Source organism: Acanthopagrus latus, chromosome 8 (assembly GCF_904848185.1).
Source record: "Acanthopagrus latus isolate v.2019 chromosome 8, fAcaLat1.1, whole genome shotgun sequence".
Lineage (NCBI taxonomy): Eukaryota > Metazoa > Chordata > Actinopteri > Spariformes > Sparidae > Acanthopagrus > Acanthopagrus latus.
This window is the reverse complement of record NC_051046.1, coordinates 1,912,630-1,926,955: the sequence shown is the minus strand read 5'-3', so window position 1 is coordinate 1,926,955 and position 14,326 is coordinate 1,912,630. Positions and strand designations below refer to the sequence as shown.

The 14,326-nt window shown below is 43.3% G+C and overlaps 1 protein-coding gene across 2 annotated transcripts; it reads left to right on the top strand.

Annotated features, from left to right (window-relative positions):
* The first annotated feature begins 8,940 nt into the window (after positions 1-8,940).
* On the top strand, positions 8,941-12,605 carry hyal6 (hyaluronoglucosaminidase 6). Of its 2 annotated transcripts, XM_037108450.1 has the most exons (4): positions 8,941-9,044; positions 9,131-10,099; positions 10,456-10,545; positions 11,873-12,605. In XM_037108450.1, exons 2-4 carry the CDS (start codon positions 9,164-9,166, stop codon positions 12,356-12,358), a joined length of 1,512 nt encoding a protein of 503 aa, XP_036964345.1. In that variant the 5' UTR covers positions 8,941-9,044; positions 9,131-9,163; the 3' UTR covers positions 12,359-12,605. The 2 variants fall into 2 exon arrangements, with proteins under 2 accessions (XP_036964345.1, XP_036964344.1); XM_037108449.1 differs by having other exon boundaries at positions 8,949-10,099.
* The last annotated feature ends 1,721 nt before the right edge of the window (positions 12,606-14,326 follow it).

The following is a 14,326-nucleotide window of genomic DNA, read 5'->3' as shown; positions in this document are numbered from 1 at the left end:
TTTTCTCTCATCTGGTGAACCATGTGAGCATCTTCTGGGTGGATTAACTAACATTTTAGTTCAGATATTCACGGCACTCAGATGATGAGCCCTGATGACTTTTGTGATCCTCTGATTTTTCCTGTAGCGCCACCTTGAGGTTTAGCATGCTAACTCACTAAATTGAGACAGTAAACGGGACAAACATATCTTCTAAACATCAGGATGGCGGCCATTGTGAGTAGATTTTTTGCATTTAGCTTAACTGAACAGAACAGCCTCACAGAGCTGCTTGCATTCACACCACCATTTAAATTGTTGAAAAGTCATGACAAAAAAACACAAAATACACGATGTGTTGTCTTATCTTGACCACCAGAGCTCCAAATTCCAATTTATGTGATCTTGTTTCATCCATCCGTGAGCTACAAGAGACAACAGTGGTGATTCAACAGATGGTGAGAGGTAGAGGGGGAGGGAGTTGGTTTTTATCTTGGTATTCAGAGACTTCCAGCAGACTGAGATGGATTCATCTGCTCTCTCTCTCTCTCGTCTAGTTCAGATGTTTCTCAGATTTATAAACCTGCTGTCAAACAGACGTCTTATCGTCTCCTGTCTCCTCTGTCAGTCCCACAGCAGTTATTATCTTGGAGTTCATCGACTCTCCCTGCACATCTACCTTCTTCTCACATGGGCACAGACAATATAACAAAACCATATTGAAGAAATTTCAAAACTGCATTGTTTTTGTTTTGATGCTTTGTTTGGGGTTTAAGTGCTTGTGGATATTCATGTATTTCACAGATGGAACCACTGGAGGGCGCTAAACACTGGGCTGTCCCACCTCCCCTCTCCTCTGATCACAGCTGAACTGTACACAGAGACGAGTCATCACAGGTTTTCCATTACTATTCATTTAGTTTTCTCTCCTTTCTCTAATTTATTTTAGTTTCAGTTGATTTCCTGAGTGGATTTGCTAAGTTCAGTTCAGTTTTTATTTATATTATTATCATCATTATTAATATTAATTAATTGCAAACACAATACTTGAAGACATTCATGAAGCTGCTCATCCATCTCCAGACTCTCCTCTGCTTTCGTCTGTTCACTAATGAAATATGTATTTATTTGTGTAAATACTTATCCATTTCTTTCTTTGACAAATGACAATCAGCAGGGTAACAGGGTGCATTTAATAAGACAAACAACACATTTAAATACATGAAAATGTATTAATATAATAAAAGATTTTTGTAAAAGAAGCTTGATGAGGTGTTGCATATTTTAAAGTAAATCAGAATATTGTTATCTGGAGTTATGGGACAGTCCTACTCCATCATGTTGATAGTTGTAGTTCAGTAACAGATTTGACTTCTCTGAGTCCAAACATGGACTGAAAGTAATCCGCCGGCTACAAACAAACACGGAGAGCATCTGTGATGACGTCCTGTTTCCTTCTTCTCCTCCGTGGGCCGGACGTAAGCTGGGCTCTTTTCTCTCAGTCTGCCAGCGGAATCTAATCAAATCTGCTGCAGAACGGCATGATGGGAGTCATCGCGTCTGTCTGTGTCGTTTCCTGTCCACCAGTTCATTCAGAGCGTAGATCTGACAAACCGACAATCACGGCCACTTCACACAACCATGTGGATGTGAGATAGTGAGCAGAGTTTGAGCTTCTCTCTTAAGAATTACTTCTTACTCACCAAATAACGATTCCTGTCCTTCTTGGTGGAGTCTTCAAGGACAGACAGTGTTTGAAAGTGCTCCATTCACAGCGTATTTAAACATTAATCCATGTGGAACAGCTGTAAACGCTTTTGATTCACAGCATAATCCAGCCACAGTCTGCAGAAGATCCATCCTCCAACGACTGTGAATGTTAGAAACAAACTTCACCTCCAGCACCAGAGAAAAGCGATGGACAAAGAGACAATCATTGACGTCTCTACAGAGAAAATATTGGCTATAAACACACAGACAGATGATTTAGAGTACAGACAGACTTCAGTAAAGCAGCCACAGACAGAAGTAGATCAATAAATACAAAATGTTTCCATTAGTGACGCTCAGATTTGTTTATTTCAGCCACATTTACAGCTTCACTGTGTCCAAACTGCTCCAGAGCTGATGGATCAGTCAGATTATAATCATTTTCATCTGCAGTTTTATGTTTTAGTGCTGATCGTTTCAAAGGCATGCAGGAGGTCTGAAAGCTTGCATTCCTGCTCAATGTAAATACTCTGGAGTGATGACAAAGCTTTATGGAAACCTTGTTCCTCCATCTTTATGTGTCCAGGACTAACATCCAGTCGCTCTGCTCAGCATTTCCAGTATTTCTGCAGCTGTCAGGAACTGCTTCACCTCCACAGCTCCGCTTTATGAAGCCAAGCTTCTGCTGCATATTTTCTGTGGGTGGTGGAGTCGTCTGCTGTACTTCCTGTGAAGCAGCATCACTCTGGAGGTCCAGTCGGATCCGTGCATGTATGAAAAACATCCAGTGGCTTTTTCATGCATGGTAGCCTCCACCATCAGTGTGTGAATGTGTGTGTGTGCGTTAGAATGTGGCCTGTGTTGTAAAGTGCTTTGAGTGGTTGATAGACCTGCAGTCCATGTACCATTAGTCCATTAACCATTCTGGGAAAAAAAAGGAAAAAGGACGAAGGAAGGAAAAAACAAGTCAGAAAATGGTCGAGGAAGCCGGTGCCAGGCCATTGTTCTGAATCCCAAAAATGTCCAATTGGACCGAAGCCCATTTGTCTGAAAGGTCTCTATGAAAACAAACACAGATCACTCCGATGCCTGTTGTTCAGAGAATACACACCGACTGACACAAGCAGCTTAACTAAAACACTTTCTAAATCTAAAGAAGTAATTTAATGCCAAAATCAAACTGCAACCATTTCAGAACCTGTTTGTAACCAACAGAGGTTGTTGATTAAAGTCACATGATTCCTTTTCTTTGTGCCCAAATGTACCAAAATATTACACACCGAAACGCCAAGGATTCCAAGAATGTGCACTTTTGGAACAACAGGCGTTTGGAGCGGTAGCCTTTTGTTTTAGGAGTTATCAGGCTGTTGCACAAAGAGGCTTTTGGTCCAATAGGACATTTTTTTGGTATTTGGTTTCCAGAATATTTTGGAATGGGTAGCGCGCTAAAGTCCTGCCAGACTCCACTCAGAGGTGGTTTCTAACCAGACTATGTTGGCATGTGTGCATCCGCAGAAACAACGATAACCTCATGAATTTAGAACATTTAGTCTTTTATGTGCTCCGGGATGCTGCGTCTTCAATTTGGATTCAAGGACTGATTCCAACACTTCGCTTCGAGACTTCAAGAAAACTAAATTAGCTCACTAAATCAACTTCTAGGACCATTGGTTTAGTAATCACCTTTCTTCATCTGGTCACACCTACAAAAGAATGCAGTTTATCTACTGTACCAGCAGCACATATGCATCTTGCCGATGGTGGCGCGAGTTACGTTGGAAAGACGTTGTGTTGGAAGTGTTTTCTAATCAAGTAGATGTTGGTCAGATGTCGACCAAATGCTGACTGCGTCTTTCCAACGTAACTTCGGGCCAACGTCTGTCAGGCATGGATGTTCTCCGGCTGGATCTGCATCTGCTGTGCTCCTTTAGCTGCACTTGCTCGCCATACGTAGGAGAGAGAACGTAAACAATGGACCAAGTTTATTCTCAAGTGGTACATACACATAATTTATAAGAACTTTTCCAAAAAAGAGTTGCCATTTTTACTACTTATCTCATAATTCTCAAAAGGACTTGCCACTCGCCTCCATGGAAGATGAAAATATGAGGTGAACGTTTCTGCATGTTGCACCGGAAGCTTGAATGGATTTCTTTACCATCTGCAGTTTTAGCTCTGTTGTTTCCCCAGGAGGGTCCAAGTTGAAGGAATGTACTTTGATTGTATCTACAGTTTGTGTCAGCAACTCCACCACCGCCACGTTAAAGTGATATTGCGTGACAGCTGTTAGGAAGTGTGATACACACTCAACTGTGGTGTCGAGTTTGTCTGTTTGTGCAGCCGTAAACTGATGATTCTGGACATTTCTGCCGTGCTGATGCAGATGCGAGGCAGAACTTAATAATAATGTTTTCTCAGCTGGAAATATACAGATGGCTGAGAAAGCCTTGACCGCAGTACAACACCTTTCCAAGGGTCTCCAGTGTTAGGTATCACGGCTCTAGGTCATTTAATTGAATAGCTGTATTAAGTAAAAATGTTTTTAACATATGGGGTAAATTCTGAAATTATAGTACCCAAACATTTCAAGTCCACAACAAGTCTTTAGACCGTAGAATGAGCTCCAGTCTGTTTACTGTTCAGACCATTATGGGCTGTTTGCTTCAGTAAATCAGGGTCCTGTTGGGAACAGATGAGGAGGGGCCAAACCAACAATAGTGGGTCATCTCTTCCCCCCGAGATCAGCCTGACAGGGACCTGATAGAAGGGGGGGGACAGAGACAGAGATACGATTCAGCAGCTCATCTGATCGACGACTTGTGTATCTGAGGTTTAAAACACAAGAGACAAGAAAAATCATCCGGCAGGAGGCCTTGATCCTCAGCACAGTCAGCAGGAGAGACGGTAAGGTATGCTATCTGTCTGTATATCCTCTGAATGACTTTTTTATCATCAAGTGTCTGATTTAGTCTGACTTAAAATCACCAGTTCTGCAGGCCTTTAAATGTTGAATGTTAAAAAATGACCTCTGTTAAGCTCAAGGCCAGAGTTGCTAAAGATGCTATACCAACATTGTTCTTCTTAAGGCCCTCTGTACGCACAGTTTTGGCAGAGCAATCCAAAAATTGACAGACCTGCTTTATTTGGATGCTAATTCATTGATTTAAAAAATGAACTTCAAGACGGATATTAGAAAAGACTCGATTAGCTGCTGAGAAACTAAAAATGATTCAGACAGTCTGCAGTGAAACACAGAGATAAACTGTTGACTTGTAACGGAGCACAATGTGGTATCGCTACTTTTACTTAAGTAAAAGTTGAGAGTACTTGCTGGATAAAGCTCTGACTTAAGGACAGGTCAGGGGGCAGATGGACTTAATGACTAAAAACTGTGAAAGTGAAATGTAAAACGCAGCTTGTCGTTGTTGCAGCGGTGAAATGTCGGAGCGCTGGTGCTAATAAAAACATAAAACTCACATCTGGAAACTGCAGCAGTGAGACCGCAGCCCCAGAACCACACATGACCATAATCAAGACTCCACTGAAACCTGGAAAAGAACCAGATATAATCAGTGTGTGTGTGTGTGTGTGTGTGTGTGTGTGTGTGTGTGTGTGTGTGTGTGTGTGAGATTGATGGAGTATAAAGACGTCAAGCTTCATATTAACTTGTTTGTTCGACTTGTTGACGATCCAACAGGAAGACTGTGCAGTTTATCTGTTTGTCTTACAGCTAAAATATGAAACAACATCAGGATGATTTAGCTACAGATGTAGATTGTAGATTGAGGTTGTTGGTGGAGGAATTAAGTTCTTCTGGTCTGATTGTGTGTGATGGGGAGAAATATGATGTTTTTTGGTCAGAACACAAGTTATAGTTTGTAGAGAAATGATCACAAAAAGAAGAATATAACCTGAAATGAAAAGTTGTTTTTTTCTCCTCCATACTTGTCTTGGTGTGTTTGCATAACGACTTCATGATGAACCACTTTCTAGATAATCTCAGTCAGATGAAGGGTCACTAAGGAGTTAGGATGGAACTGGAATAACGGTACCAACCTCTTCATCACACTGTGTAATAAGACCCGAGCACAGGATCGAGTCGGGTCGGGCCCAAATGATATTCAAGTGGAGGTTTGTGTCAGTGTGGCTAATTCCAAAAAGGATCAGACTGGACAGTTTTCATCATCGTCACCACCAGAATGAGAGCGTACATTGAAAAGATGACACGTCGTGCTGCTTGTTTATTGGTGGAGCTTCGTGCTGCTGTTGCTGTTCTCCCTCCTTGGGTCGGTTCAGCTCGACCACAGTTTGGGTCGGGTCTCATTATCCTCCGGTCTATTCAGACCAGCTATAACTGCCCTTGGATTCACATCAGCTCTCTGTTTTCCAGAGGTTCATCAAGGATTAGGCCACTAAAGACCTCTGGAGAAAATGTTAAACAGGCCGTAAAGGAACAGTTCACACAAAAATGAAGATTCAGTCATCGTCTCTTCACAGTCGCAGCTGGGGACAACCAGATAAAACACCAAAAAAAGGAGGTTCCATAGAGATCATCCAGCATAATCCAAGTCTCCAGGAGCCTTAAGATCCCAGACTGATCTGAAAAGAGTTATTTACACCCTCGATGCTGCAGAGCTGCTACACAAGTGCAACGCTGTTTCACTGTGAAGGTCCAGAAATGTTTTGTTGACTGTGAACTTTCCATCTGTGAGGGTGTGAGTAGAAAATGAATGTTTTGGGTGAACCTGTCCTTTAATGCACAGCTACTTCTGTTAAACAAACACACAGAATTGTCTTGTAGACACATTTGTGACTCCACACACACATTATCTACAGTATGTATATGTTTAGAGGCAAATCAGCAGCCTGACTCAGACTTTCTGTGGCTTTAAAGGCCCCCAACACACACACACACACACACACACACACACACACACACACACACACACACACACACACACACAGTCCATGATGTGTGGAGTTGCAGGATAACGGCAGTCACTCTGTCTCTGCTTGTTGGACATTAATGCTGGATCATTAACTGCTAATTCAAGGCTGGCTTCATATTTTCCAGATTACACTGTACATGAATCCAACACACTTCCAGACGAACCTTCCAGACCAGCCTGAGACCCACCAACACACCACATCTGCACGTCGCTGCCAAAACACTGCAGATAAAATCCTGCAAACGCAAGCTCGATATCTTGTTTTTTTTTTCACCTCTGAATAAGTCAATCGAATGAAAAGTCTGATCCTGAGAACAAAATGCCAGGAGAGTAAACAGCCCAGTAAAGACGAAATAGAAAGAAGGCAAGAAAGCTCCTGTGATTGACGAGCTAACCTAGCGAGCTTGCTAAGTAATCAAGTGCCAAAACATAGATATCCTTTCTCAACACCAAATAAAACTGCTGATATCAATACGATGCCAAAACTTGATTCTGTGCGGCTGTGCAGGTTTTGGGTCATAAAATAAATACCGGTATAAATTAAAGGTTTTTGATGGCACTAGCTGATGCAATTCACCCAACAAAGGTCAGGAATGTCTAAAGTAAACCTCATGGCAATCCATCCAGTAGTTCCAGTTGTTTGGATATTTCAGTCTGAACCAAAGCGGCGCACCAACATTACCATCCTCAGAAAATCACGAGTGTTAGCTCAGACTGACAGCTAACCCCTGTCCTCATCTGGATCCAATTAATTGAGTTAAGCTGCTTTTTACTGTTTCGCTGTGTCTGTTGGAGACTAAGCCTCACAGGGAGTCTCCTGTGACAGTCTCGAGTCAGAATTTCTATTTGGGGGGTCTTTTCTTGTGGTCCGGAGAAACGGTGTTTCCAAGGGTTCTGGGCATTTCGGTGGTTTGGAGGACAGCCTGAGTGGCTTCACCACACTGTGTTTGTCTTGGATCAGCATCACCAGGAAAACCATCCAGCTGAGGGGATTATGAAACTACAGTCTGAAGAAATACTTTCTTTCCTGAGTTGAGTCGGACATGAGGAAACTTTTGGATAAATAACAGCCTTCTTAAGCTGTTTTGAAGGAAGTATTTTGACAATTTATTTGTGACTGTAACTCTTGAGTCATCTTTCTTCCATCATCTTCTCCTCCAACTCTCCACTCACTGATCCACATCCAAGATTACTGCGATCATAAAGTTCTCGTGCCATTAAACTCATCAGAGAGCATCAGCTCCGGGCCAGCGCCTCCTCAGATGATTGAAAAGTTGAAATGAGCGGAGAAGCCTCAGCCCACCGGCGGTTTCCTGTTCCCTGCTCTGGTTACAATCCCGCAAACAGAATGATGGGAGATTTTCCGTGGCATCCTTAGATGCAACCTCAGTGGCCATGTTTCCCAAGAGCCGGGTCACCATGTCTTTTCCTCCCCGACTTTGGAAAAACTGAAATATGAATTGGTTGCATATGAGGGGGCGCCAAGAGCAATTAGATGGGGAGGGCGAAGGGGGATCGGTTTAAGAGGAATGACAGAGAGGAAAATAAAAGGCAGAGAACCAAAGACACAAAACGTGTTTTTGAGTATGTAGTAAATGTATAAGAGGATACACAGAATGTAATTACTCATTAAACACACGGATCATGTTGTGTCACCTATTTAAATTGTGTGATCAAAGATGTTAACTCTTTTGAAGGAGGTATATCTTACTCTGATACTCCGACTGAGCCCATTTGGTATTTTTCCTTCCTGTCGTCACTTTTAAGTTGACTTAGGAGTTGGAGGTTGTTTAACATTTATAGAATCATAGACAGTAAATCATATAACTGCATTATGACTTGTGATTTATCGATGTGCATATCACTTTAAAGATACGGCTGGCAAAGGCATCATCGTCTTATGAGGAACTGTTGGCAGCTACAGTCTTGGTTTTAGAAGTGACGCGCAGCAAGAGAAGCGACTGCTTGTTGGAAAACAACAATGGCGGCTCCTCGAGAGGTTAGCTTGGATGCTGCTAGCGTGTTTTAGGTTATGTTGACATCAACCATCTGAATTTCTTTAAAACCTTGACAGGTTTGCAAAGTCATGCAAAGATTCTTCAACATGAAGCATCGTATCTCTGTGATGACTTCCATCACAAGTCTATAAACCCCGTCCTCCAGTAGAGCCCACAGAAGGAGCTTCTCTGTTTAACTGTTTAGAGGTTTAATGGCGGCTGAGTGATAAAAACCAAGGGAGCCGAGAGAGCCGATCCTGATTGCTCTCCGCTGCTTCTTTGGGATTTGATCCAGCAGCCTTTTCATCGCAGTCCCGCTCCCTCTACAACAGTGGAGCGTTGTGTTTCATTGTGTTGTGGAATTTGGAGCGTTCACTTCAGTGATCATCACTCATGTGTCCTCTCACGGGTCTGACTTATTATCTCTGTTCACTGAAGCTCACCATGTGTTTATTTTCTCCACAAACATGTCGACTCTCTCTTCTGTCTTTGTAGGACCACTAATTGTTCCATGAGGAAACAGGGGCCATGGTGCTGATGGAGCTCCGTCTCCTGGTACTGGCCTTGTGGGTTGGCATTGGAGTAGAGCTCCAAGTCCGGGGTGACCAGATGAAGCCGGCCCGGGCACCTCTGATCCCTCATCGGCCTTTTGTCGTAGTGTGGAACGCTCCTACTGAGTCCTGCCGCCTTCGATTCAAGGTGGACCTGGACCTCAGCGTGTTCGACATTGTAGCAAACCTGAACGAAACCCTAAGTGGACCAAACGTCACCATATTCTACCACAGCCACTTGGGATACTACCCATACTACTCCAACTCTGGGATCCCGATCAATGGTGGACTGCCACAGAACCAGAGCATTTCCAAACACCTGAGCAAGGCCCGGGCCGACATTGATAAACTAATCCCCCACAAGGATTTTCGGGGCTTGGGTGTCATCGACTGGGAGAACTGGAGGCCTCAGTGGGTCCGAAACTGGGGCTCTAAGGACATCTACCGCAACAAGTCCAAGGAACAGATCCGGAAGCTTCACCCAAACTGGCCAGAGAGCAAAGTCGAGAAGGAAGCAAAGGAAAGATTCGAGAGAGCTGGACAGACCTTTATGAATCTCACGTTGGCCCTGGCTGAGGGTCGCAGGCCGGACGGGCTGTGGGGATTTTACCTGTTCCCAGACTGCTACAACTACGGGTACAAGCAACACCCGCAACGGTACACCGGAGAATGTCCCAATGTTGAGCACGTACGTAACGACCATCTGATGTGGCTTTGGAAGGAGAGTACGGCCCTCTACCCGTCCATCTACCTGGACTACGAGCTCAAGTCCTCCACCAACACTGTCAAGTTCGTCCACTATCGTGTCAAGGAAGCCATGAGGATTGCATCCATTGCCCGTCCAGACTCTACATTGCCTGTATTTGTGTACTCCCGACCGTTCTACGCCTACACCTTCGTGGTTCTTTCAGAGGTATGTCCTCGATCGTTTATCGATTAATGACAATGACAAAATGCTTCAAAACATTTACAACTGAACCTTGAACCTAATCTTTGTGTCATGATGGTTTCTTGGTTGGTCAAACTGATCTGAGCCACCTCTTTATTAGTATTTTTTTAATTTGAATTGTAAAACAAAAATTAATATTAATTTTAAAACAATTGTGATGTCACAAAGGATCATCAGCAAACAACAAAGTTTTGTAAATTCCATCACTATTCATCCATCCATCACCATATTATGCAGGTTAACTTTGTCGTGAAAGGCAACAGACAGGTTGTGTTTCAGGTGTTCACTTGGCTAGAAATGCTCCTGTTACTCTGTTTCAGAGCGACCTGGTTCACACCATCGGGGAAAGTGCCGCTCTGGGAGCATCAGGCGTCATCCTCTGGGGATCATCGGAGTACGCTCGATCACAGGTAACTGGAAAAATTCAAAACTGGTGATTCATATGATTACTGGTGCAAAGTTTCAATGACAAATTCAGTAAAGAGGCCACCCCCAACGGTCAAGAAGAAAATGTTAAATTCACCTAAAGTCAGAAGAAACATGAAGTCTTGGATTAAAAATGCTTATTAAGTTACAGCAATAACCTCTACATTATAGCACACATCACATAAAACAAGCCACAAAGCAGCAGGGAGGAATAAATATGATGCACTCGTATGCAGACAATGTGCATAACACTAGACTTTAACTGAAATACGATCAGACATTTTTATGCTTCCCTCCAGAAACTACTGTTTCCATAAATAGCGTGTTATTAGTTTTTGTCTAACACAAACCGGGAGACGAAGCATCTGATTTATGTGTGAAAGTGGCGACTGTGGATTGTTTTGCATCCTGTTTACAACTCTGAGCAGTAAATCTGTCACTGACGATACAGTAACAAAGTACAGTGTGACACAACTGACATGTTGAAACATTTTACTTATTGTTGTGAAGTCCTGGACATGTCAGCAATCCCAGCCCATCTTTCCTTATTTGAACTGGGTCAAGAATTCAAATTGGTGGAGGAAAAAAAAACACTAATTTGGGTTCCTGACAGGCAGACGTGTTGTGAAGTGGTGTGTATGGCTCTCATATGGAGATTTTATTCTTTCCAAAAGTAAAAACTGCAAACACAACAGTAAAGTGTAAAATGGATGAGTGTGTTTTCTGCTCTAAGAGAAGTTGATGTGATGTGTTGGAGAAATTTAACAATATAAACTACGTCTATGTTCTCATACAAGAACAACACTGTTTCTTTATTTCCTTTTCTTCTACATGATCATGACTGATTTCTACCTGGCAACTTTTAGCTTTAGTGCCTATTTTTATAGGTTAATTACAACACTGAGTTAGCAAGACATGCCAAGCCAATGTGGGTTAAAGACCATTTTCAGAGTTTTCACTTGACAGCGAGTCATTGGAAACATGATGGACTTTTGAACCGACTCGAGGAGTTGTCAGGGATTTTAGAGGGACAGCTGGCCGACTGATGTAACTGTAGACAACAAATATCACCAAACAACATCCGACTCTTACTGCTGGGTCCGACAAACCAGCCGTTCTCTTGCAATAGTCAGTTGGGCTCCAATGTAATTAACACTTGGAAGGATTTAAATCTCAAACTTGACTGTGTGATAATCAAGATGTTCAGCAGAGACGGATGCAGTTATTGATCTGTAACAAGTACAACTACAAGAAGGATCCTTTGATTTTACACGACTCATGACAGTGTCGTTTGTCTCCTGCCTCCTCCAGAGAAACTGCCTGACAGTGAAGAAGTACATCGATGGTCCGCTGGGACACTACGTCATCAACGTCACCTCCGCCGCCAAGCTGTGCAGCAAAGCGCTTTGCAAGAAGAACGGCAGGTGCGTCCGCAAGAGCCTGGACTCGGGCGCCTACCTGCACCTGAACCCACGCTTCTTCCACATCCACCGCAACTCGACGCCCAGGGGCCCTCGCTTCCACGTCAGCGGTCACCTCAACAACCACGACATCCTGGACATGAAGCACAAGTTCACCTGTCAGTGCTACCAGGGCTGGACAGGTGTTTACTGCGAGATGCCGCAGGATCCACCTCGTCCTCCTCCTCCCCCACTTCAGCCAGCCGTCCCTCTGCCTCGCCCCAGGGAGAACAGCCTGCTGGGAGACCTCCTGCTCCTCTTATCGCTCCATTTCTCCTGTCTGTGCATCATCATGTTCCTGGGACTCTGTCTGATTATCAAGTGTCTGATACTGTAGACGCCAAGACTTTGTTTTAGGAGCACAGCTGCAGAAAGGACAACAGACAGGTGTGTAGAATCAGCGACACCTGAGTGTTAGCCGGACCGACAGTGTGATCATCTGCAGTTCCTCTAACATCCACTAGATGCTGCTCTGAAAAGAAAACCGCATTGAAATGAATTTGAAAGTCTGTCCGGACATTAGGAAACCAGCTTGTGTCTTAATGGCTTTTAAAAATGATCTTTAAATAAAAGTAATATTTCATCAAAACACAATATTTGGAGTGTCGGAGTTGCAGCTTGCTCCTTTGCAGTTGTCAGTTTTGCAAAATCGTTAAAAACTCGGTGTGTATTTTACTTCTCTCCAGCCTCACCTGAGAAAATGTAAAACAACGCTTCTTCGAAAGCCTCGTAAAAGTGAGAAGGATCAACGCTCCAACTCAGATTCACTCCGTAAACCTGAGCTCAGATCGCTCGCAGCTCGGGCGTCGAAAAAAGTACGTCTAAAAACGCTGCCTCTGTTTGTGGCTCCTGGAAAGCAGAAGGAACAACAGAGAAGTGAATTGTTTGACAGGTTTCTATGGATGTTTTGAACCCTTTTCCTCGGGCTGTGAAAGCAGCTCTCCGTGTGAATCCAAACTTACTGCAAGCTGCAATTATTCTACAGCCAATATAAAGTAAATTTATGCAAAGGGTACATTTTTGGTTGACTGTTCCTATACAATCATACTTCTGGCATATTTCACACAACCAAACAGTCTGCAGATCCGTCATCTTGAGTCAACTGCTGCAAACTTTTATAAAATAAAGCAACACTGCATTGTAATGTGGAATAAAATACACACACATACAATATTAGCTTATCAAAGACAGAATTTATCACTTCTCTAATCTGTTAAAGTTGACTCATCTGCTGAAAAACCTTCAGTGAGAGAGCTTCTTCTCCTGCAGGAGCACTAAATAAACATTATTTCTCTGTAAAAAAAAAAAAAACCTCATAAAACAATCAATAAATCAACGGTTCAGTCGGTTTACAGTCGCGGCCATTTGTTTAATTTGGGATAATGACTGTAATGAGTGTGACATCACAGCCAGCACTTCATCAGCCTGCTGAGTGAATCGGCAGTTTGGTGGGGAAACAGTCAGTCAAATGAGTCACACAGCGAGCCACGGCGAGACGGGTCACATGACCAAACAGTTTAACAATAGGCCCGGTTTATCCCACGGGAAAGGGAGGGACCGAGTGTCAGACACTGCGTGTGGGGGATGAGAAGAAGGAGGAGAGCTGTCAAAACAGAGTAAACTGAGGATTATAGAGCGTGTCGGAGTCAACTGATTATAAACTGAAGCTGCAGAGTTTCATCACTAATCTGCTGCTGCAGGAGGATCAGACGGTTTCAGGAGACGGGCTGATGAAGCTGAAAGAATTACATGTTCATCTTTATATATTTGTCATTTGTTGGGAGGGAAAGTTTTGATGAATCACAAAGTTTTTCCTGACCTCGTTTCTCTGCAACGCTGTGTGAAATATAAATAACAACAGAATCATTTGCAAACAACCAACCATCAGCTTTCTTTGTTAGAGTTCAGTAAAGAGCTGAGATGTGGTTCCCACTGCTAAACATAAAAACTTACAGCTCGTGATGTATTCCTGTATTCCCTCTTTGTCTGAGCTCCTGTCTCTTTAAAGGCCCTCCCACTCTACTCTGATTGGTCAGCTCACACACGCCTGAGCCAGCACCACAAACAACAACAGAGCAGCTGCGCTAAATCAATTGTAACATGCCGAACTACCTGCTGGACTCAAATTATACAAATGTTTGACTCGGTGACGTCGTGTGATGTCACAAAGTCACATGATTAAAGGCGGGACGAGTGACGAGGCGTTTCGAGAGCAGCGTTCTCTGTTGGCGAAGGGAGTTTCTGTTGATGGTCTTCTTTCTTTTTAACTTGTAGATGCACAAGAACACATAAACCCCACTGAGGG